The 26505-nt window shown below is 40.4% G+C and overlaps 1 protein-coding gene across 3 annotated transcripts in view; it reads right to left on the bottom strand.

Annotated features, from left to right (window-relative positions):
- Positions 1–26505, bottom strand: part of TBC1D5 (TBC1 domain family member 5) — a 475979-nt gene that overhangs the window by 26608 nt on the left and 422866 nt on the right. For all 3 annotated transcript variants that reach the window (XM_075827228.1, XM_075827227.1, XM_075827229.1), the window contains one exon: positions 13820–13919. In XM_075827228.1, coding sequence (XP_075683343.1) covers positions 13820–13919 — 100 coding nt within the window. The remainder of the gene's footprint in view (positions 1–13819; positions 13920–26505) is intronic.

The raw sequence follows: 26505 nt of genomic DNA, 5'->3' as shown, positions 1-26505 counted from the left end.
CTGAGAGGCAGAAGCTTGATGAGGGACCGCCCAGGCCGCACCAACCACCTGCGTAGAGTAGGAAGTGACCTGGAATGGAGGATCCCTACCCTTAGAAGAGTAGGCCTCCTTAATAACCAGCCAAATCCACCTGGAAATGGTGGCCTCAGAGGCCGACCAGCCCTTGCGTTGGCCCTCCGGAACCATACAGAGTCCGAGCGGCGAAAAAACTCTGTAACCGAAAGATAGATGATTCGGAGTGCTCGGACCATGTCCAGCTGGTGCAGAGAACACTCCCTTTGATGAAAGGGGTTAGGACAGAATGATGGCAGAACAATGCCCTTATTGACGTGGAAAGAAGACACCACCTTGGAAAGGAAGGACGGAACTGTCCAAAGTACCACCTTGTCATTATGGAAGACCATGAAGGGGGGTCTGCAAGATAAAGCGGCCAATTTAGACACACTGCGGATCTAAGTGATGGCCACCAGAAAGGCAACCTACTAGGACCAGATAGGGGGTGAGACCTCCCGCTTAGGTTCAAACGGTGATAACTGAAGAGTGTCAAGGACCAAGTTGAGATCCCAGTATTAATTGGAGCACGGAAAATACAGCGTGCACATAAACAGAATCGACAAAGCACCTCTTTGGTGGTCTCACACTGAATAGTAAGTTCACTGGCATTCCTGTCGCCGCTGCGGCCACTGGGGACTGGGTGACCTAAAAGGCTGGGAGTAGATTCCACCCTGCGCCCCCAGGGGGGTACAACTAATGTGGCGTACATGATGATGACTCCCCCTGCAACCTGAAACAGGATGAAATTAAACTATAATAATAATAATAAAAAAGCAAACCTGTATGCAGGTCATGTCTGCTTCCTACGAACACTAGGCTAAAATGGAGTAGCTTGGTGTAAAAGGAGAAGGTACAGCCCACTGGGCGGAGCCAACACTTTTTTTAGTTTTTCCCTATTGTCAGCCTCCTGGTGGCAGGGGCATATGCCCCATGGTTATGTGCCCCATGGTTATGTGCCCCCTAGTGAATGATTTAATGAGAAACCCCTTTTGCATTTTCTCTGAACAGTACAATTTCTCTCTCTATACTTGTCCCTGACTGAAAGAGTAAGTACGGTATATGCATGCTCTGAATGTGTGATGTGTCGTTCTGTGTTCTGCTTTTATTTTCCTTATTGTTTTGACAGTGGGGCTTACATATTTAATGGAGTAGTGAGGGGCATGACCAAACAAAGCAAGATTTGCCATGGCAGGCATCTCACACCTCTTTTTTCCATCTTCCTAAATCATTCCTGGATCCACCCGTCCAACTAACGGCAATCACTAACAATATGCAGTCACTTACCAAGACTGAGATACCGGAGTTGTATTAACAAAACAGCTGCTGTTAGTAACAAGAACCACGTAAAAATAGATAAAGGTAGCCAATGGAATTTCAAATGATGCTGCCTTTAGTTTCCATTTGCATAATACACACCACATGTTAAAGATTATAACCTGTTGATGGGTGGCAGGAAAGCTACAGCTAATTTCAGAGTTCTTTGTTGGTTGCTTACATATCTCCCATAGACTATAACGGAAAGTGATAGTGCAGGTGCAGCCACCATTCTGCTGGGAATATAAAATTGGGCACCTTACCAATCCTGAAACAGGGGCTACTGGTACCCTGTTCCCAATGGGTGTTGTTGTGCATGCTCGGGCCCCTCTACATTAACGTCTATGGACAGAGAAGAGCAAGCTCACTCACACCGTTTGCATATCTCCTATAGACATTAATGGAGAATTAACCTATATGTGCAATGCCTTCTCCTCTGGGACCATTACCTATCAGTTATTTATGGCATATCAAATCAACATGTCATAAATGTGTGTGAACAGAACACTCTCTCTCCTCTAATATATCTTAAAAGACTACTGTAGCTAAAAACATGAAGGAACTCTCTAAGGCAGGGTCACATGTCGCGGTTAAAGTGTGTTTTTTTTTGCCGCGAATCGCAGCAAACCTTCCGCAAGACTGCAAAATCCTCCTTATACAACTTATTCCTTCTGAGATATATAAATAGTTTTTATTGTCTATGTATGAGGCTTTAAAACATTGAACTACTCCAATTAAAAATCTTCACAGCTCAGAATAAAGTATCAAATGTATTAATATCTTGAACTTGTGATGAACATCCAATTACTTGCAATATTACGCTGGATACTTTGTGCTTTCATACCAGACTGTGCTGTTTTTACAAGAACAAAAGCCAAGAATCGTGCTGTACCATTCGAGAATGTTTCCAGAAATGACTCTTACAACAAAAGAATGTTCATAACAATATCAAAGTAACGTGGTCACTATGAGATATTTGCCTTTGCTCCATCTATGGGAAATTATTTGACTGCATTCTATTTACAGAATAAAGATTAATGTAACCTCTACTTCTTCGTACATCTACTTTACAATTGACGTTACACAGAAAGGTGAATCCAAGTGCACATTGACTGAAACTGAGAAGTGTTATCTGTTGCGATAAAGAACATCTGTAACCTAACAGCATGTTATTGTGTGTCATAGAACAGAATAAGGAAGGGGAACTGTCAATGCATCAGATCAGCTTTATCAATGAAGATAAACAAGTATTGACTTTTACCATTGTGGAGATACACATATATAGTAACTGCATCATGTAAGTAAGTGATAGCTTATACGGAGTGTGTATAATTAAGTGGCATTTTTATTTACTATCGGAAAATAAAACAGAGGAAAGAAAGTGTAAAATGCCTATTAGAAATCCACACACCTGTAATATTTATATTTGCATTAAGGTTACATACACCCTTTGTTGAATGATGATTTAATTTACTTTATGTTTTATGATGAAAGTATTCTTTTCACTGGACTAATTTTTGTTACTTTTGTATTCTGACATGTCCTTATTACAAAAACCAATAAAAATGTAATTACAAAAAAAAAAAAAGCCGGCCACAGACATGCTATAATTGTCGAAGGAAAAGTATGATTATGATTGCTTTCCCAATTAACAAGCCCATTTGACAGCCAGTTTCCGTCTTATGTATATGGCCAGCTTGAAGCCTCATACACACGTCAGTTTTAGGGCTCTGTGTTGTTTAGAGCTGCAAAAGGACACAAATAGAAGTAGAGGTGCGTAGGGTCTAATTGTATGGAGGCATACAAAGTTTTTTCCGGCTAAATTCCATACGAACAGAAAATAAATTGTGCCATGCTCCGTAGCATGCTATATTACGGTGGTATCTCCCATAGAAGCATTGCGTTTAGGGAGGAATATCTCCAAAATGCAGCAGCCAGCGGAGCATCGTATAGCTGGGGACTGATTTTTTCATAGGTTTTAAATTGAAAAAATACATGAGATAACGGTTTGTCGAACAGTTTTTCAACTGACAGCAATTTCAGTTGACTCTACAATAAACATGTCAATTTTGGTAGGGATGGACAGGCATAAAATGTCTATAACGGGAGCAGAGATAAGCAGTGTATCTGTGGTTGCTTAACTTAAGGCACGTTTAGACGGGCCAATTATCATGGAAACAATGGTTAATAGAACGTGTGTTGCAAACACTCGTTCATCTGCTGATCGTATCGCTTTAAAAAACTAAAATATTATCGTTGTCGGCAGCACATCTCCCTGTGATAATAATGTATGGGGAAGAGCGATTGGAGTAACGACCGCTCATCCCCATACATAGCTCCTTGTGACTGGAGCAAACGAGCGCAGATCAACGAGATGTCTCGTTGATCGGAGCTCGTTGCACCGGACAAAATTGGCCAGTGTAAGAGGACCTCTAGGTACCAAAGTATCGATGATTTCCAAATGCAGAGATGTAGCTAGGCTTTCCTTCATTCAGGACAAAGCTTCAGTTTGCTGCCCTAGCCTTGTATCTAAATACCCTAGCCTAGGCAAAGTGGCTTGTTGCCTCCCCCAACACCTTGGGCACATACCCCGCAGAGCTTTCTGGTAGCTTTGCCCCTCCCCAATGGCAGATGTTGGAGGTGGTCTACTGGTTACCATAGATATAAGATAAAATGTGAAATCAGCAGGTTTTGTGAACAATAATTTCATTTCTACCGAGATCTTTATGGACAGATTAAACAAATCTTCAATAAATCAAATGAGTCAGGCCCATGGCTGTATCACAAATCAACACAGGCACCAGTAGGTTGGAGAAGGGGTAGTAGTGTGGGTTGCTAACAATAAGCTAGTTGGAGTCATTTTCATCTGGGTTACAGATACACTGATAATCAACTCTTAAAACTACGGCCAGTTTCTGGAAGAAACTTTCAGTCAGCAGCATCTAAAAAGACCATAGGTCATATCTATGAGGGAGAATGCTCCATCGCGTGCCAAGTACTCTGCTGCTTAGCGGACTAGAAGAAATTCAAAAATTACCAATTAAAGAGCATCCCCACCGCTTCCACATTCACTGTCATTTTTTAAGAGAAAAATAATTAGATATATTTAATTCTAGTAAAGAATAATGAAATCAAAGAATCCTCTCTTTTGCTAATAAATGGGCAGTTTTACATTCTGGGTAGAAATGTTAATTTTATGTCCTGGCTCTCCCTCACAGCTTAAATCTTGATTGAAAACTTGTGGGGTTTTCTCAGACGTGAGATATACAGTGAAGAAAACCAATACACAACATCTGGGAGGCAGTGGTGTCTGCTTCAGCCAAAATTGGTGTGAACAAATCAAGAAAATCAAAGATTCTATGGATAAAAAGTTTACTGAAAATAAAGTTATTGAAAAGAAAAGTGATGATATTGAAAACTAAAATTGTGTTTTGTTACGGAGTTCAAGAGTAAAACAGTCAAGACAAACACTACCTACCTACAGTGTAAAGAATAAATGCCCACAGGGCATAAAATTAAATATATAAGCTATATATTTAGTATTAAACTAAACAACGCTGTACCTGACACAGCGACATCCATGCATGTGCGGCTGTGTCTGGTACTGCAGCTCACCTCATTCAAGTGAAAGGAATGCAAACACAAGCACAGGCTGGGAGGGCAAAAACACTTAATTTTAAGAAGGCCAATTTCCCCAGGATGAGAGCTGCAATTCAGGACATAGACTGGGAAGAACTAATGTCAAATAATGGTACATATGATAAATGGGAGATTTTCAAATCTACTTTGGGTAAATATAGTGCAAAATTTATTCCTATAGGTAACAAGTATAAACGACTAAAATTAAATCCCACATGGCTTACACCTTCTGTAAAAAGGGCAATACATGACAAAAAAAGGGCATTTGAAAAATACAAATCCGAGGGTACAGCTGTAGCCTCTGTAAATTATAAAGAGCTTAATAAAATTTGTAAAAAGGTAATAAAATCCGCAAAAATACAAAATGAAAGGCAGGTGGCCAAAGATAGTAAAACAAATCCCCAAAAATTCTTCAAGTATATAAACGCAAAAAAGTCAAGGTCTGAACATGTAGGACCCCTAGATAGTGGTAATGGGGAGTTGGTCACAGGGGATCAAGAGAAGGCAGAGTTACTAAATTGGTTCTTCAGCTCTGTATATACAACAGAAGAAAGAGCAGCTGATGTAGCTGGTGCCAGGGCTGTTAATATATCAGTTGATATACTGAATTGGCTGAATGTAGATATGGTCCAAGCTAAATTAAACAAAATAAATGTACACAAGGCCCCAGGATCAGATGGGTTACACCCTAGAGTTCTTAAGAAGCTTAGTTCAGTTATTTCTGTCCCCCTCTTCATAATATTTAGAGATTCTCTAGTGACTGGTATAGTGCCAAGGGACTGGCGCAGGGAAAATGTGGTGCCTATTTTCAAAAAGGGCTCTAGGTCTTCCCTGGGTAATTATAGACCAGTAAGCTTAACATCCCATGTGGGGAAAATGTTTGAGGAGCTATTGAGGGACTATATACAGAATTATGTGACAATAAATAGCATTATAGGTGACAGCCAGCACAGTTTTACTAAGGACAGAAGTTGTCAAACCAACCTGATTTGTTTTTATGAAGAGGTGAGTAGAAGTCTAGACAGAGGGGCCGCTGTGGATATAGTGTTTTTGGACTTTGCAAAGGCATTTGATACTGTCCCTTATAGACGTCTAATGGGTAAATTAAGGACTATAAGTTTAGAAAGTATAGTTTGTAACCACCAGAGTGGTTGTGGTCAATGATTCCTACTCTGAATGGTCCCTGGTTATAAGTGGTGTACCCCAGGGTTCCGTGCTGGGACCACTATTATTCAACTTATTTATTAAAGATATAGAGGATGGGATTAATAGTACTATTTCTATTTTTGCAGATGACACCATGCTATGTAGTAATGTTCAGTCTATGGAAGATGTTCGTGAATTGCAAGCGGATTTAAACAAACTGAGTGTTTGGATGTCCACTTGGCAAATGAGGTTTAATGTAGATAAATGTAAAGTTATGCATCTGGGTACCAACACCCTGCATGCATCATATGTCCTAGGGGGAGCTATACTGGGGGAGTCACTTGTTGAGAAGGATCTGGGTGTACTTGTAAATCATAAACTAAATAACAGCATGCAGTGTCAATCAGCTGCTTCAAGGGCCAGCAAGATATTGTCGTGTATTAAAAGAGGCATGGACTCGCGGGACAGGGATATAATATTACCACTTTACAAGGCCTCATCTAGAATATGCAGTTCAGTTCTGGGCTCCAGTTCAAAGAAAGGATGCCCTGGAGCTGGAAAAATACAAAGAAGAGCAACGAAGCTAATAAGGGGCATGGAGAATCTAAGTTATGAGGAAAGATTAAAAGAACTAAACCGATTAAGCCTTGAAAAAAGACGACTAAGGGGGGACATGATTAACTTATATAAATATATGAATGGCACATACAAAAAATATGGTGAAATCCTGTTCCATGTAAAACCCCCTCAAAAAACAAGGGGGCACTCCCTCAGTCTGGAGAAAAAAAGGTTCAACCTGCAGAAGTGACAAGCCTTCTTTACTGTGAGAACTGTGAATCTATGGAATAGCCTACCGCAGGAGCTGGTCACAGCAGGGACAGTAGATAGCTTTAAAAAAGGCTTAGATAATTTCCTATAACAAAAAAATCTAAGCTCTTATGTGTAGAAATTTTTTACTTTCCCTTTCCCATCCCTTGGTTTGAATTTGATGGACATGTGTCTTTTTTCAACCGTACGAACTATGTAACTATGTGTCGCTGTGTTGGTACAGCAGTGAATGGTCTTTTGCAGGTGGGGGTCCCGGAGGTTTTGAGGCCCACCGTTTCCACACTGATGGCCTATCCTATTCTTCAATGTAAAATCCAGGACTACCCTTTTAAGAAGACCTACCAGAAGAAAAGAAGAGTAAAAGAGGTTCTTTAGATTACATTAAAAATACTATCTGCACTTTTATTCTAAGCGTTAATGTCTTGGATTTACAGGCCTAAGGGCCCGGGGCTGCACTTTCCGATAGCATTTCCTGTTGAGAATTCTAGATTGCAGTGCTGCCGTAGAGAACATGCATAAATCATAAACACCACCTACATCAATATCTACTGTACATCCCAAATAACTTTGGGGTCAAACATATTTACTGCTAATCCAAGTAAAATCTGTTAGAACCTGTTAGAAATCAGATGGGGACATGTTATCATCAGAGTATCTAAAAGATGCAGCCTTACTCGTTGGGCCTGTAACTTCAAGTGATTCTATATTAGCATAGAACATATTAAAATAAAGTTTTAATGTGCATCGAATGTGCACCAAGGGGCTTTTAAAGATTTCTTCTCATAGATATTCTTTAAAGTTGAAATAAAGAGATGAGCAATGATTAAAAAAAACCCTGTATATAGATCGTAGTATGTAGTAAACACTAAAGAAAGAGGTTATTCACTATTGTAAGGTATGATGGATTTGCTAATAAAAATAAAATAAACAAATCTACGTAATGATTTCAAGAGTCTTTTTTTCGCTCATCGGCACTCGCTCATCAGTACCGCATTATCCTGGCTCGTTTACTCCAATGAATAATCCTTCACAAATGTTCAGTCTGGCATATCTAATTTATCATATTAATTTGCAGCCGGGCTACAGTGCGATGTACAAATCACTTGCAAAGAGACAATTAGTCGTTTTGTTTTTCTTTAACATAATAGTAAGTAATGCAGACAGGCAGCAAATTACTGCATATGTGGATCTTACTGTGAAACACTACAAGCTATAAGAGCATATTCAATCATCTTCTCCATATTCTCCTGTATAAATATTACCTGAAATGAGAATGTCATTTTTTGCTAAAAAATGTATCCTACGGAGGATGTACAATCGAGATTTGTCATGTCCAATAAATCGGAATACACTAGGTAGACAGGTACGTAGATCTGCTTATCTTACACACTTCCCTATGGCTTTTTAGCTTCATATTATTCCACACTGTTCCAGATCTCCCAGAGCTTGGCTTTTAAAATTAAATTGCCATTTGCTGACATTAATGTGCAACGACGTTTGATCAATCCCATGATAGATGCAAAACGTGGATTGGCTTCAGGGTTAAGCAAGACCAAGTGCAAAGTGCCACGTATCAGCTTCTGTAGGATGGATCTCAGCTTAGAATGTTATCTGAAGATGGTATTTATCAAAAAATAATATTAACCATCAAGGAAATGAAGTAGTCCAGGGCATAACTATTAATCATGGAGCTCCATAGAAAGAATTAAAATAAAGCTCTACTTAGTTATGCCCACCCACTACAGGTTGGGATTTCAGGAAATGCAATATATGGCAAAAGGTATGCGAACACCCCTTCTAATTATTGAGTTCATGTATTTCAACCACACCTATTGCAACCAGGTGCATAAAATCAAGCACACAGCCACGCAATCTTCATAGACAAACATTGGTAGTAGTATGGGTTGTAGGAAGTGTAAGCGTCTAGGAGTAACAACAGCTCAGCCACAAAGCTGTAAACCACACAAACTTGCAGAGTGGCGCTGCCAAGTGCTGAAGCGCGTCACATAAAAATCACCTATCCTCTATTGCATCACTCACTACAGAGTTCAAAGCTGCCTCTAGTACGGACATTTAAAAAAACAAAACTGTCGGGAGCTTCATGAAATGTTTTTTTCACAATTGAGCAGCTGCAAACAAGTCCTGGGAACACTACATGCAATGCCAAGCATGGTCTGGAGTGGTGTAAAGCACAACGCCACTGCACTCTGGAGCAGTGGAAACGTGTTCTCTGGAATGATTAATCACATTTAATTATCGGATATCTGATGAGTCTGCATTTGGCGGATGCCTGTAGGACACTACCTACCTGAATACATAATGCCTACTGCAAAAAAGATTTGGAAGGACGGATAATGGTCTGGGGCTGTTTATCAGGTTTTCGCCTAGGCCCCTTATTTCCAGTGAAGGGTAATGTTAATGCTACAGCATATAACAACAATTAAGACAATTGTATGCTTTACACTTTGTGCCAACAATTTGTATAAAGCCCTTTCCTTTTCCATCATAAGTGTGCCCCTTCGCACAAAGTGACGTCCATATAGACATGATTTGACAAGTATTGTGTGGAGAAACTCCCACCCTGCACAGAGCCCTGTCCTCACCCTATCGAACAGCTTTGGGATGACTTGGAACACCAATTGTGAGCCAGGCCTTCTCGATTATCATCAGTGCCTGTTCTCAAAACTGCTCTTTTGGCTGTATGACCCTGTATGTATGATGTATGTAACTGTTGCTCCTACCTCCCCTCTATCTGTTGGGGAACTACAAGTCTGGTCATGCCCTGACAGCTACAGATCATCAGGACCTGTAGGGAGTTGTAGATTTCTTTAAAGCTTAGGAGATACAGATTGCTGACCCCCATTGACCAATTCCTTGTCACCATATTCTCCATACTCTTCAATGGAGAAATGGTTACACTTGAGTGCACCCAGGGCCGGCCTTAGGGGTGTGCGACCTGTGCCTTCATACAGGAAGCATCACTCCAGCAGGTGGAAGGGGGCGCTGCGCTGGCTCCCTTCCCCTGCTTGTTTCAGAAGTGCCCGGGCAGCAGTCGCCTTTCCGCCCGGGCACTTCTTCACTCAGTGCCGTCGCTACTGCTGTAGCAGCCATAGCGACTGCTAGTGGCGACACCGGGCATGAGAGCGGTAGCGACTGCACTATTGCTGAGTAGGGAAGTATCTCCCTGCTCTGCTATCTACTAGCGCCACTGTAGCTCCCTGAAGCAGCAGAATACCCGTGTGGCTGTGGATCCCGCTCCTGGAGCGCACCGCTTGATGTCTCTGTCCATATATGGACAGTGACATCAGGGGAAACTCCTGAAGCGGAATCCCCATCCACAGCGTTGCCGACGCTGTGACCGGGCATTCAACTCCAGAAGAGGCCAATGACGTCACTGTCCATAAATGGACACACACGACAGGAGCTTATCCTGGAGTGGAATCCGTGGTCACAGCGTCGGCAACAGGGCTGTGTGGCGCTCCCTACCAGGGGGCTGTGTGGCGCTACGTACAAGGGGCTGTGTGGCACTACCTACAAGGGGCTGTGTGCCACTACCTATAGGGGGTATCTGTGAGTCGTGAGCTAATAGTCATTGTACTGTGAGAGGTGGGCTGATGGTCATTTTACTGTGAAGAGCAGTTAATAGAGTAGTGTTCCTTTTTTATAAAGAATAAGAGGGCTTTCCCAATACCAGTTATAAAAAATATGACTGAAAGTATGCTTGTATAAAAATATGCATGTAAACAATGCAGCGCTCGGGTCCATATTTGCTCCCCCGTTCTCACAGTCTGTGCAGCGTACGAGACATCCAAACATTACAGATAAATGGTGTCTCGCTGTGGTTGTGTCATATACTGAAAGTATTTCACACGTTCACAGGAGGGACAGACTCTGTACAATGTACAGTATTACACAGATCCCAAATATGGCCACCATACAATTTAATATTACCATGCTTACAGCTATATTAGATAAAAAAATATATTTTATGAAAAGAGAGTTTTCATTGCTTAAAGAGTTTTTCCAGGACTTCAACTTTGATGGGCTAACATGTGGGGGTTTGACCTCCAGGGTCTTCGCCACTCCCACAGGCAATGGATGTACATACAGTTGTGGATGTGCTTGGTGCTGCAGCTCAGTCACATAGACAGACAAGCTGATGTGCCTGTGAAGGGGACGTGGCAGACAACCAGCAATCAAACATTGATGGCCTACTTGAAGGATAGGCCATAAATATTAAATTACAGAAAACCCTATTTAAAGAGGCTCTGTCACCAGATTTTGCAACCCCTATCTGCTATTGCAGCAGATAGGCGCTGCAATGTAGATTACAGTGACGTTTTTATTTTTTAAAAACGAGCATTTTTGGCCAAGTTATGACCATTTTTGTATTTATGCAAATGAGGCTTGCAAAAGTCCAAGTGGGTGTGTTTAAAAGTAAAAGTCCAAGTGGGCGTGTATTATGTGCGTACATCGGGGCGTTTTTAATACTTTTACTAGCTGGGCGCTCTGATGAGAAGTATCATCCACTTCTCTTCAGAACGCCCAGCTTCTGGCAGTGCAGATCTGTGACGTCACTCACAGGTCCTGCATCGTGTCGGACACATCGGCAACAGAGGCTTCAGTTGATTCTGCAGCAGCATCGGCGTTAGCAGGTAAGTCGATGTAGCTACTTACCTGCAAACGCTGATGCTGCTGCAGAATCAACTGTAGCCTCTGGTGCCGATGTGTCCTCGCTCGTCTGACACGATGCAGGACCTGTGAGTGACGTCACAGCGTGATCAGGCAGAAGCTGGGCGTTCTGAAGAGAAGTGGATGATACTTCTATACACAACGCCCAGCTAGTAAAAGTATTAAAAACGCCCCGATGTACGCACATAATACACGCCCACTTGGACTTTTACTTTTAAACACACCCACTTGGACTTTTGCAAGCCTCATTTGCATAACTACAAAAATGGTCATAACTTGGCCAAAAATGCTCGTTTTTAAAAAATAAAAACGTTACTGTAATCTACATTGCAGCGCCGATCTGCTGCAATAGCAGATAGGGGTTGCAAAAATCTGGTGACAGAGCCTCTTTAAGGAAAAACTCACTCTTATATATGGCATACCAACTTCAGTGCACAATACACTTCTGATTGGCATAATGTATGCATGCATAAAGTCTAAAAATTAACAGGTTATATTTGTATGTAGCTGTAGGGTGGGCCCCCAGAGTCAAACTAACTGGTGAGCCCTAAACACTGCAGTCGGACACTACCAACAAGCGCATATAGGTGTGATAGTCAGGAGTCCACATACTTTTGGCCATGTAATGTAGGATATGCTTATTATGAAGGATGAATTACCAGTAGTGGGTTTTCTTCTGTACCATCTCAATTCTCTACCTAGTCTCAATTCTCTACTGCACTGTCAATCTTTCCCTACCTTCTCAGGCATGTGCCATCTTCCAGTGACTTTTCACTGTCTGTTATTTCTGGCGCCCTGGAAGTGTGGGCTTTTTAGCTACTGGATCCATAGTAGCTTCTATGTTAAATATTAATTTTTAACTAAAACCAATTTTATATATGTTTAATCAAGTAATATGCTATATACAATGCAAAAAAAAACCTGAAAAGCTGTCCATAGCCTTTGAAGCACCTTCAATCTAGAATAATTGATCTACAAATGCGTATTGGAGCTCAATTTAAATAGCAGCTTACTAAACATGCTCCTAAAAGCCACAGTGCTAATAAATCATTACACAGTCCCCAATGAGATTTATAGGCTACCTGAGTAACGCACGTTTGTACTAGTTCCACTAGAGCAAAAGATAAATTATTGTAGCCTCCGCACCTACTACAAGAAATGGTTCTGAAAATACACTCCATAAATGGAAGTATTCAAACTATGCACTTCAATACTTTATCATTATGATATGAGGAGAATGGATGATAAAAATTGGTGATATTACAGGAAGAATGTGTAAGAATATATATTTTTTAATTATTTTGACCTGGAGATATATAAGAATAATACTATTTGTCATGTCCATGGCCGCGGGTCGTCAGGCTCACTCACCTCCTGACGGCCGCAGCAATGGGTCTGCGAGTGCTGGCCCCAGTCTCCTCCTCAGGAGAAGCCAGCGCTCACTTCCGCTCACCTCGGCCGGGTCCCGTAGGGTGTGCGTGCACGCTTGTGCCCGCTCTTAAAGGGGCAGCGCGCACCAAACTTTAATGTAAAATTAGCCCATGAGTACCTTGAACTATAAGAAGGGCCCAGCCCCTTCCTCCCATACCTGAGCGGTGTTGTCGTACCCAAAGTTTGTTTATGCAAATGGTCTCCTAGTGTTTTCCAGTTCCCAGTGTTTCCCGTACCTGTATCCTGTATCCCATATTATCCTGGTCAAGTGCCGTGCTGAGCTGTAGTTGTGCTGTGCTTCATACCAAGCCTGTCCTGCTACACCACGCCTGACGTCTGCCTGCTGCCTAGTCTCAGCCGAGCCTGCCTGCTACCGTCGGAGCTGCCACAGGTACACTATACGAACTATAGACTGCTGCCATACCGTCAAGGCAGTACGGCCCAGTGGGTCCACGAACCCAACGTGACACTATTCCATTGACTTGTGGGTTGTATTGAGTTTTGTAATTACAATACTTCAGTTTAAATTTTTAAATCTCTGAATACATATAGGTCCCAAGTAGGGGAGGTAATAATTTTTGATGAAGGTATTTTTTTACATTTTTATATAGTTCATAAAACCAGTGATGGTATGCTGTAATTATAATCTAAGATCATTGCCTTCTATAAAAGAAATACAGTTTTAGGAAATGTGGTGAATTACAATAATACTTACCAAGGTGAGTATTCATGATTTTTGCACAGTACTTGCACATTGCGTCTAAATCATTCAGTTGTCCCTGTAGGAATGAAACTTGAGCTTCAAGATCTTCTTCCTATGGATGAAAATGGCATAAAATAATTATTATTACTCTTATTAAAGAGCATAATAAAAAAACGTATTGTAATAACCAGGACAGAGAGAATGTATATAATAATTTATTAGTTCCTGTTCAGTAAAAATGTACAATTTAAATAATGGCATTTATTATTAAATTAGAAGATAGAGAAGTAGCCAAATTTTAGTAATTATCTGAAACATCTTTGAGACAACAACCCAAAATCGCAAGAAAATGGCTGGTCCCCTTTAAAGAAGAAGGCCAACAGACATAGTCTATAAGGGAACCGAAAATCCGTCACAGAAAAATTTGGACCAGATCAAAAGTAGTCACAGAAAAATTTGGACTAGATCAAAAGTAGTCTTCTGAAAGAGGTGGTCTTTTGGGGAAGTTTCACTGTAGCTGCTCAGAAACTGACGATTAACTGTCCTTTTACTCAGGGATAGTTTTACCATCAAATTCTGAAAAGCTAATTCAACAGCGACAACCAATATGGCTGCACCTGTTGTCACTTTTATAAAAATGGTCTCCACAACAATTCAGAAAAATGACAATCACTGCAAAAGAAAATATAATTACCAAAATGTAGCCACTGCTTTTACTACTGATTTACTAATATATAGCTATTTTTAGTTTTTTGGTGGAAATTCCCTTCAAACGATTTGGGGCTATAAAAGATGGGCAACCATAATACTCCATATGTACATGGCAGTCATTAATTCAAATGCCCTAGTGCTGAAAATAACCATAATTACGGTCACCGGTTAACAAAATGTATGTTCAAAATTAACCTACAAAAAAGCAATGCTACTCCTACACTACCCACACTACAAGGCACACAAAAAAATGCGGAAGTGAAAAAGTTACAGTCTTGAAAATTTATTTCGGGCATTAAAAAGAAAGAATACAAAATAAGAAAGTAGTGTTTAACCCCTTAAGGGCTGGCCTACTTTGAAACTTCGGGATTAAGCCTTTTTTTAATTTAGTTTTTTCATTGCCACACTTGCTTCTGGGTTTTTGTATTATTTAATGCGGTGTTCATGGTTTCTATCTGTCTGATCATTATCTTCCATTTTTTCCTTGAGATATTTAAGCATAATTTACATCTCCCGGGTATTGTCATAATATGTCCAAATTAAAATGTATTGGTGTTTCAAGTGAAGAAACAGGCTGGATTTAGTCAAGGACACAAAAGTTTGTTTTCCTCGCCTTTCATGTTATTCTGAAAAGTCTCTGTCAAAACCAAAGCTTAAAGAAATCAATACTTTCATGTTCTTTTTCTGTATTGAGCAGCTTTTATATCAATGAAGAGCTTCTGAAAATAACAAAAACTGGAAAAGTCCAATATTTGTTTTTAAAGCAAGTCATTATGTTTGCAGATTTTTTCTTTGCTTCCAAGTGCCATGTTTAATCACATATACAGTATAATATATGCAGAATGTGTGAAACCTGAATGATGAAAAGACTGTTACAATGCAAAGCACAACAAATTTTTTTAACTTGACTAATTTAACATATAAAGAAACAAACTCTTTTTTTTCCCAATTTTTCAGATTATTTGTTTTATTTTCTTTCCATGATGATGAGGCAGACATTTTGCTCTTAGATGTAAACAGCAGTTTCAGAGATTTGCGTTGCAGTTGACAACTAGACTTAAATAGGACCTATGATGGAGAAGCCATCTCTGTTTTTAATAGGAAAAATGTTTCCCACTAAAAAAGAAATAATCTTTTAAATATAAGTAATACAATTTTTTTTTACAGGGCGCGTGTACAATATGTAGAGGAGTCAACTAACCGCAAGAGTCTGCTGCGTACTTCTTTCAAGGCTGATCCCGGGCTGCCCAGCGCACCTTTCCATAATCCCTAATGGCAGACATTTTCATAACGCAAGATCTCACGTTTTGACACTGTATGCTGACAGAATTTATGAACTATAGCCGTGAACACCTACCCTTATCCAGATAGGTGTATACAGCAATAAAACGAACTCCGGCGGCATACAGTATCAGAACTAGCGAGATCTCGTGTTCCGACGCTATGTCACCGCGGATTATGAGAAAATGCACTGGGCATTCCGGGACCAGCCATACACGAAACTTGGAGCAGACTACTGCAGTGAGTCGGCTCATTTATGTACATGTGCTTTTTGTATCCAATTTAATCTTACATTTAAAACATTAGGTATTTTTGTGTTGGGAAAACTAACCTCGAGTCCTCTTAGCGCCAATCAACGAGACAGCTCGATGATCGGCGCTCATTTGCTCCTTTCACAAGGAGCAATGCATGGGAACGAGCAATCGTTACTACGATCGCTCATCACCATACATTTCTATCATGTCGGCAGCATGTCTCTCTGTTTACACAAGCGAGATGTGCTGCCGACAACGATATTTCATGCTGCAGAAATTATACGATCAGTCGATGAACAAGCATTTGCTTGATTATCGGCTGATCGTTGTCCTGTTTACACAGGGCAATGATCGTAAACGAGCGTTCATATGTATGGTCGTTTGCCGGGTAATTGGCCGGTCTAAAAGGATCGCAAGTCAGACAAAGATCCAATGACGTCGACAGAGCTGCGAGCATGCTTTATGTCATGTGAAGTAGTCACTGTGCAGGGAGGAGAGGAGGAGTTGAGTGGTTTCTATCACCTATCCTTAAATGTGTGTTCCTGTGTTAACTGCCTTCAGCTTTATAAAAGAGGTGTTTCATTGTATGCTTGCCTTTTATAATAATGTGATGACTGCCCACCTGGGTTTATTTTGTATGTTTAAGGCTATGTTCACACTGAGTATTTTGGGGGAGGAATATCTGCCTCAAAATTCCCTTTGGAACTTTGAGGCAGATATTCCTCTCCCTGCACGCCGATTTTCGCGGCAATTATCGCGCCATTTTTCGCCCGCGGCTATTGAGCGCCGCGGGCATAAAACAGCGAGAAATACACTTTCTCCTGCCTCCCATTGAAGTCAATGGGAGGTCAGAGGCGGAAGCGCCCGAAGATAGGGCATGTCGCTTCTTTTTCCCGCGAGGCAGTTTTACTGCTCGCGGGAAAAAGACGCCGACGCCTACCATTGAAATCAATGGGAGGCGTTCTCGGGCCGTTTCTGCAGAGTTTTGCGACGCGGTTTCCGCGTCAAAAAACTCGACAAAATACCCCGTGTGAACATAGCCTAATGTTGTACCACTGATTGCTGTTGTGAAGACAATAAAGCTAGCTGCGGCTGGTTTAAACCTTTTACTCAAGGAGTTGGAGTGAACTTTCTATGTGTGCCAACCATCTCACCTGGGAGATGGCGATCCCATGAGCTAAGTGGTCCCCAGGATGTCACAATATATATGCGTGTAACACATACACACACACACACACACACACACACACACACACACACACACACATATATATATATATACACACACTTGTGTGCTGTATAAATTTGCATTCACAGGCGTTCTTGCACCTGTATACACGTTTTGTTTAATTTTATTGGAAAGCGCTGTTGAAACTTCTGTGTTGTTTATTTGATTCATATATGTGGGGTTAGTGACCTCCTCCATTTTTTAATCTTGTACTCCTCCCGTTCTGCCCTGGGTGATTTAAATTAGTTTAATGCTGGTTCCTACCATCCCCAAGAATATGTAGGTTTAGTCCCAGTTCCGGGTGTATGTGCAGCGTAGGTTCCCACCTCATAGAGATCGCCTTGTCGTGCCAGGTGGGCTCACACAATTTGATCAAAATGTGCGCTAAGAACCCCCGTATTGTAAGTAGATTTAGCAGTAATGCATATTTATTTATATTTAGTGGCTTAGATGGCATTAGTGTTTGCAGTGTGCTGTCGCCGTTCTCTTGTCTGCGAACTATAAAATATATATAGATGTTTAACAAAAACTTGACTCAAACAAGAGACATTTTTCTGACCACATATTCCCTTTAAAGCGTGCCCAAGTTTGGAGCTACTTTGCAAAAATAACAGTTAATCTACAATGTTAATATTTCAATCAAGGTGTGGGAGTGATTCACAATATTCTTTCCTGTCTATCGATTGCATGCCTCCAGACTGCCCTTTCCCCAGTATATCTACTTCAGGCAGAAAAATAGCACTTCTTCTTAAGGAGCCCACTTGGTCACTTAGGAGTACAAAGAAGACTCTAGTGTCACGGTTCCCTGCCTTTTACAAAAGACCTGACACTAGTTCACAGTGCACTTATCGTACACTGCCTCAAGTAAGACATTGTTTCCGTTGCATACTGCATTTCCACTGCTAGTCATACTGTGCTATAAGAGAAAAATTACCATGCTCAGTACAATAATGGAAAACATTCAAGATAAAGGCTCGATTAATGCTTTCATATTCTACGCTAAGAGTCTGGCTTTGCCATTCTAATGTTCAGAGCCATTTTCCGAAAGTCATTAAGTTAACTAAAAGGCTTTCAGCTGGTTTAGTAACAAAAACAGTGTTAATACGAGACACCAACTGCTGTTAGAGAAACATATTAAGCATAATGGAGGGAATTCATGTAAATGGGTCTCTAGCGTCTGTCAAGGTCACTTAATACACACATGTATCTGCATTAGAGTGTTTCTTAAAAATATTCCTGGATTTGTTATCAAGGGTATAAACAGAACGTCTACTACTGACGTTTTGTATTGGATCTTTGTCACGCAATGTTGTAGAAACAGGTCACAACAGCAAAGGGGTGCAATATTAAAAAACAAAAACATCACACACAAAAATCAAGACAGATTAACTGCATTTACAAAAGGCTAATAAGAGGCAAACTTAAATAGAGCTGAATATGTTGCACCTTTTTATTTTTTTTGAAGATGATGATTTAGACATTGTGATACTAGACTACACAATCTCATCTTCAGCCAAATAATAATAATGTAATATAATAAAATATATTATTCAAATAGTATACGAGTAGACTGCTAGAAGTTCGGATACAAGTCTACTGTGTAATATTTGGACTTAAAGGGGTTGTTTGGTTTAGAAAACACATTTTCAAATATCCTTCAAGGCACCATGCACACGACCTTAAAAATTGTCCAGAACTGCGGACCCATTCATTTCTATTGTCCATGGACATATTCCCATGTATTTACGGGAAGGCGTCCGGGCCGTAGAAATGTACCACAAAAGATAAGACATAATTTGTATGGAAGCACGAGCCAAAAATGTGGGCGGCTGTCTGTGGCCGGCCGTGCCCGCAATCACAGCCCATAATTACAGGCACGGCCGTGTGCATGGGCCTAATTCTGAGTTGATAGGGTGGAGTCCCCAGCTCTGAACCATCAATTATTAACTAGAGTAGAGAGAGGCTGCTAAAATTATCTCTTACACTATGTTCACATCAAGTTTTTGGCCTACATTTTACATATACGCCGGTAAAAGCTAAACGTAGGCTGTGATGGATGCCACACAGTGGCATCCATCACCCATAGCCTATATTGGTATCCGTTTAATAGATACATCATGAACTCTCATGACCCTTTTCATGACGTATCCATTAAAAGGATACTATTATAGCTGATGGGTGACGGATGCCACTGTTAGGCATCTGTTTAACGCATCCGTCACCTAAAGGCTACAATGCCAACCATGTAATGGATACTTCCTGAACAGCTCATGACGAATCCGCTTAACGGATGTCTGTGACGGATGCCATACAGTGACATTTGTCCACCCAAAGGGCTACCTTTTAAAAAAGAACCATATGTTCAATGTACACATTTTGTTTACTGGAATCTGCAGGATGGAATAGCATAGTCTACTACGCTATTCCATACCTTTTTTTTGCGATATAATGATTTACAGTATACTGGCCAGACAGAGGTCAACTCTTTTAGCCTCCGCTGACAATGGAACCCTATGGAAACGTTTAATGTGTACGTTGGGAGCTTTCCACAGGGAAAAAAACGTGATGTATAGGGGGCCTTAGTATGTTCTATCAATAATGGTTTTACTGGAACTAGGACTAGGGATAGGAATTGTAGGTTGCCGTCTAGGGTACTATTGGGGGAGATTACAATTTACAGATTATAATAAAAAATAATGCTCTGCCTTTAAACCTCTTTGTTAAACTAAATGGATTGCTGGTGCAGGAGACGGGGAGGCGAAATTCATTATAAATATGAACGCTAGGGATTGACGGAAAAGTGGGAAATTAAATGAGTCATTGTCCATCAGACATTTATTATGGTTTACTTCAGGGACCGAAGGTGGGGGATGCAGGGCCGCACCTTCCACGAAGCGAGATGAGCTTCTCACCACACGCAGCGGCGGCCTGCTGCCTCTGAGGGGACGGCGGCGCAACTGAAACCAGCCACCACCACCCCCTCCTGCACTAATTGTACCTACGAAATAGTACGCAAATACAATTACATGCATAAGCGCTGAATGGCCGGGCACGGACACTGATTGACAGGGCAGAATGACTTGCTCAGCCAATCTGCGCTTTTCAACGATGCTAGCGGCGTGATTACATCATCGCACCGCTTCCGTATTTCAGCCACGGCAGACCTGCTCAAAAGAAAGCCGGCCTGCATTGACACAAGATGGCACGAGGACGGGATCTAGGCGAGTAATTATTTTATTTTCACTTAAAAGTGTGAGTGGAATTCTCTGCCAGGGGAGCTATATGTGGGGCACAATCTACATGGGACTGTATGTGGGCCACTATCTACATAGGGATCTATGTAGGGCACTATCTACAGGGGGCTCTATGGGGGATACTATCTACAGGGGGCTTTATGGTGGCACTATCTACAGGGGGCACTATCTACAAGCACTGTGTGTGTGTGTGTGTGTGTGTGTGTGTGTGTGTGTGTGTGACACAGTGTATTGTGCTATTATAATCAGGGACAGTGTATGGTGGCATTATAATCAGGGACACCGTGTATGGAACTATTACATTCAGGGGCACAGTCTATGATACTATTATATTTAGGAGCGTAGTGTGTGGCACCATGAGAACTTTATCTTCGTTTATAGGTGCAGAAATGTTTGAAAAGTGAAAAGCTTAAGACATCTGAGTGGCAAACTGCAGAAATGGGCTGTGGCCGGGGGAAGTCATTATAGCGGTCTGGACCGTATGGAAAAGAAAAGAGAAAAAGAACAACTAGAATCTGAAGAGACATCACCGGTGAGTCACTTAATGTAAATGTTTATGCTGCCTCTAATCAGTACTGTAGTCACTGTATGATCTGCAGCGAGATGATGGGTGGTATGATTTCTTTTTTTTGTGAAACAGCAACTCCCAGCATATCCTTACCATTGTTCGGGTCATGCTGGGAGTGGTAGTTTTACGCCATACAAACCTATACGCCAGGGGTTGCACTAAATTGGGCTGTATTTGTGCTGGTGTTATATTTATGTGCGGAGCTTGGTTCTGCTGCTGTATATATGTACGGAGCTTGGTTTTCGTGCTGTATATATGTACGGAGCTTTGTTCTGGTGCTGTATATATGTATGGAGCTTTGTTCTGGTGCTGTATATATGCACGGAGCTTTGTTCTGGTGCTTTATATATGTACTGAGCTTTGTTCTGGTGCTGTATATATGTACTGAGCTTGGTTCTGCTGCTGTATATATGTACTGAGCTTTGTTCTGGTGTTGTATTTATGTACTGAGCTTGGTTCTGGTGCTGTATATATGTACTGAGCATGGTTCTGGTGCTGTATATATGTACTGAGCTTTGTTCTGGAAATGTATATATGTACTGAGCTTGGTTCTGGAGCTGTATATATGTACTAAGTTTTGTTCTGGTGCTGTATTTATGTACGGAGTTTGGTTCTGGGGCTGTATATATGCACTAAGTTCGGTTCTGGTGTTGGATATATGTATGAGCTTTGTTCTAGTGCTGTATTTATGTACTGAGCTTGGTTCTGGAGCTGTACATATTTACTGAGCTTGGTTCTGGAGCTGTATATATGTACTGAGCATGGTTCTGGAGCTGTATATATGTACTGTGCTTGGTTCTGTTGCTGTATTTATGTACAGAGTTTTGTTCTGGGGCTGTATTTATGTACGGAGCTTTGTTCTGGTGCTGTCTATATGTATTGAGCTTTGTTCTGGTGTTGTATATATGTACTGAGCTTGGTTCTGGGGCTGTATATATGTACTGAGGTTGGTTCTGGTGCTGTATATATGTACTGAGCTTGATTCTGAGGCTGTATATATGTGTATTAAGCTTGGTTTGGAGCCATATATGTCAGAGCTCGGTTCTCGATGCTGTAATTATGTAGAATATATTTATAATAACAACATCAACAACGACATCCCCCTGGCTGTTATACATCACTACTAGTCTCCTCCAACCTTCTCGGATGCTCCACTACCTTGTACTACTTTGGCATGCACCGTGCAGCGAGGTGAACTCTGCCCGGCTGCACCGCGCATGCCAGTACAAGGCAACAGCGCATCTACAAGAGTTGGAGGAGGCTACTAGTGATGTAGAACAACCTGGGGGATGTCAATCAAAATCTGAGGGGCACCATTTCAATTTTCACCTCAGGCAGCAGAAAAGCTAGAATCGGCCCTGGGGGGATGCAACCTGAAACCCCTGCCTTGGGCACACAAAAATCTTTTCACACAATCTGCTTTTTGAGAAAGTAATTTAAAAGTGACAACCATTAACGGGTGAACTTCCTGTTCTCTCCCTTCATTGAAATTTAGCTACTTGGTGCAAAAAGACAGAACATACTAGAAGAGATGGACAGTTGATGAGTTTTAAACTGTGGGGCTGTATGCATTGTTGTACATTAACATAGGAACTCCCTGTAAGTTGCAAAGATCTTTCCTTCAAAAGGTATAGTGGTTTTTTGTTCATTCAACCAAATTTGGGAAAAATCTGAAAATCCAAGATCACACAAAACATACGTTTTGGGTGCAAATGTATCATGTCCATCGGAAGAGAATAAGTGTTATCCAAGCATATTGTGACATCACTATGTTTGTTTGCTAGTCACACTATAGTGCTTTGAAGATTCCAGATTTCTTCCCTACTATAAAAAATGGCACAAATCCACAGCAAAGCTAGCATCTTCCAAAATATTATTGTGTTAAAGCAAGCTTTTGTGCACAAGATTGCCAAAATGCTAATTATATTGGAATCAAATTATGTTTTCAGGCTCCTTGGAAAAAAAGCGGAAAAAGAAAGGGCAAAAAAAAGCTTCTATGTGCTGTAAATTCTACAAACAAAATACTCCAGGAGACTTAAAATGAATTCGGAAAGTTAGTTTGATATGAGATGTGGAAAAGTCAGCAACATACTTTATTATACGGTACACAAGCACATGATTATATATATATATTTATATATACTGTGTATATATATATATATATAAACTAATGGTAAAGTCCAATAACTATTCAGAAGTGTCCGGGCTAAGACACATAAAAACCTATGTCAAACCATGAAGCCGGTAAAGTGACGTCTCCTGTAATCGACCAAATCATCCAGTTATCTGCAAATTCTTGAAGCTCAAAAGACCTCCAGCAGGTAACACGATGTCATAATGTCTGGTGAAACCCTGACTCTGCCTCTACCTGGGGTATCTTGCCAGTACTCTTTAAGCAGTTGTTTTTGCCTAGAAAATCTCGGAAACGCCCCTTAGGCAGTTGTCTCAGTCAGATCAAGCTGCACCAAACTGCAATTATGTAAGCAGATCCCCATATACTTAAAGCGATTGTCCCACCATTTGCTATTATATTAATTGTATAGACACGCACCTTTTTCGAGAATCCGAATCACCTCGCTCTGTTGTTTCTGTAACGCCCATAGATCAGAATATAAAGACTCACTAGGCAAAACTGGGGTATGGTAGCCCCCGTTCTCAATATAGGTGCGGGTCCTAGAGTTTGGACCTGTTTCTATCAAACATAAATGTCTAAATTGGGTATAACCCTTTAATCCAGTTAAAATGATAATACGTCGTAGATACACGTGAAACCATAACATTGATGAAGCATCTAATCTCAGACCAGCATGGAATTTCCGAATGAAAGGGTCTTATAAAACGCTCAAAACAGTGCACAAAGACTCTGGGAAAAGGAACATTTAAACCAGTTTGCAATGACCGAAATCTCTTTGCAGTACCAAAGGGTATATATTACATAGAGGCCTTTCAATCTAGAAATCAGTGATGTTCTGAGATGACAGACTTTGCCAGTGTGATTTTCTCATATGTATCTATGGCATATCAAAAAGATCATTTTGACAGGATTTTCCCTTTATTAGACTTTTTCATATATTGCAACCACAGATGCAGCATCATTTACTAAAGATTCTGTTTCTTCTTATAAAAAGTTGCTCAATGCACAATTACATTTTCTGGTCTCCTTGTTCTCCCACATTTCTATGCACTTCAGCGCCAGTTCAAACACTATCTTACCTGGGAAATTATGGTGGTTTTAACATTTTGGATGGAATTGCTCTTTTAGATACGGATGTCAAGTTTTATTGGGTAGAAACATAGCATCAGTGACTAGAACGTACATAATAATAAACTTCTGTTCATTAGAACTGGTTAAGGTTGGTAACGTTTCTCACATTTATTAAGCCTCAGTCACACCACCAATAATTGTCATAAAAAGGCCTCTGATTATTTCTTCTGAAATCATTGACCTTTGGCAAAAACAACAGCTACACTAAATATAAAACACCAAGGGCAGGAAACATTATTATTTTTTCTGGCACTAGTAAAAAAAAATGTGTGGGAAACACTTTAGAGCAAGAAGATTTGCATTGAAAATTTGTCTACTTAAATGTCATAACTTTTGGACACGTTAAGCTTGCCAAGACAAAAATATAGCACTCAAGCCTTGCACTTTCATAAGCAAATCACAGCAGCTGTAGGGTATGTATCGTACGAATTATGCAACATATTCTAGACTTTTAGAATATTTTAGTTTTGACTAGTGTTCAGAATTTTATTTCAAATTCTATCAATTTATTGTCACCATGTTGAAGCTGAACTTTCTGCTGTAGCTACTGTACTTACTTGTATAAAGTTAATCTTATTAAGTTAGTATAAGCAAAGAAAATCTAGGTGTTGAGATATAGGTGTATGTATTTTGTATATGCTGCTCTTGGGATTTATACTCATTCCCATTTGGCAGCTTTGTGGTCCTTTTATGTTACATGAAAGTGAACGAGAAGGGGGTTTTCCCATCTCAGACATTTATAGCATATGCCAACAATGTTTGAAAGTTGTGGCCTACACCTCTGTGCCCCCACTTATAGCAATATAGGCATCCCCTAACCCCCATTTTGCCAGGCAAGGAAGACAACTCTGGCTTCAGATTGAATAGAGAAGTGGCTGTGCAAACTTTGTTCTGCTTTTTCCATTTAGACTTGAATAAAGACAGATGAGCACATCCGCGACCCTGTTCCCCCGATTGTTTGGGTCCCAGAGGTAGAAACCCAACCTATCAGAAATTGTTGTCATATCCTGTCAAGGTAAGTGTAATACAGTGTCAGAATAGTGTTTCTAAGGTGCACCAGTATAATTACTGTACTGTATACATAATTACAGAATACATAACTAATCCCACTACACAGCATACATAAATAATGCTGCCATACTGTACGAACAATTAATATGTAAACAAACTGCTATACAATATACACAAAAAATACTGCCACACAGTACACACCAATATTGTTACCATAAGCTGTACACGCCAATAATGCTAAATTCTATTGTACACACCAATAATGCCACCATATACTGCACATTTCAATAATGTCGTCATATATATTGTATACAATGTTGTAATCTACTGTATATATAAATGTTACGCTATACTGTACACACCAATAATGGTGCCATACACTGTACACACCAATAATCCTCCCATATATCCTTATACATAAATAATGCCATCATATACTGTACACACCAATAATGCTGCCAATTACTGTACACAACAATAATGCCACCATATTCTAATAATGTTGCCTTATACTGAGAACAATGCCCTCAAACTGTACACACCAATTATGCTGCCATATCGGAGATAATACTGTCATAGAAAAATCTCAAAGAATTACAATACTAAAAGCCAACATACCATTACAACAAACCAATTACAGTACGATATGAATAAGATGAATTATAATTAAAAAAAACAATCATACATGCACACATACAGTAATAATATACATTTATACACCAATAGACACACACACACACATATATATATATATATATATATATATATACACCGTGAAGGAAATAAGTATTTGATCCCCTGCTGATTTTGTACGTTTGCCCACTGTCAAAGACATGAACAGTCTAGAATTTTTAGGCTAGGTTAATTTTACCAGTGAGAGATAGATTATATTTAAAAAAAAACTGAAAATCACATAGTCAAAATTATATATATTTATTTGCATTGTGCACAGAGAAATAAGTATTTGATCCCCTACCAACCATTAAGAGCTCAGCCTCCTCCAGACCAGTTACACGCTCCAAATCAACTTGGTGCCTGCATTAAAGACAGCTGTCTTACATGGTCACCTGTATAAAAGACTCCTGTTCACAGACTCAATTAATCAGTCTGACTCTAACCTCTACAA

This window comes from Rhinoderma darwinii, chromosome 5, assembly GCF_050947455.1.
Source record: "Rhinoderma darwinii isolate aRhiDar2 chromosome 5, aRhiDar2.hap1, whole genome shotgun sequence".
In the NCBI taxonomy this organism is placed as follows: domain Eukaryota; kingdom Metazoa; phylum Chordata; class Amphibia; order Anura; family Rhinodermatidae; genus Rhinoderma; species Rhinoderma darwinii.
The sequence above is the reverse complement of the archived record's forward strand: the minus strand, read 5'-3'. Positions and strand labels throughout refer to the sequence as shown.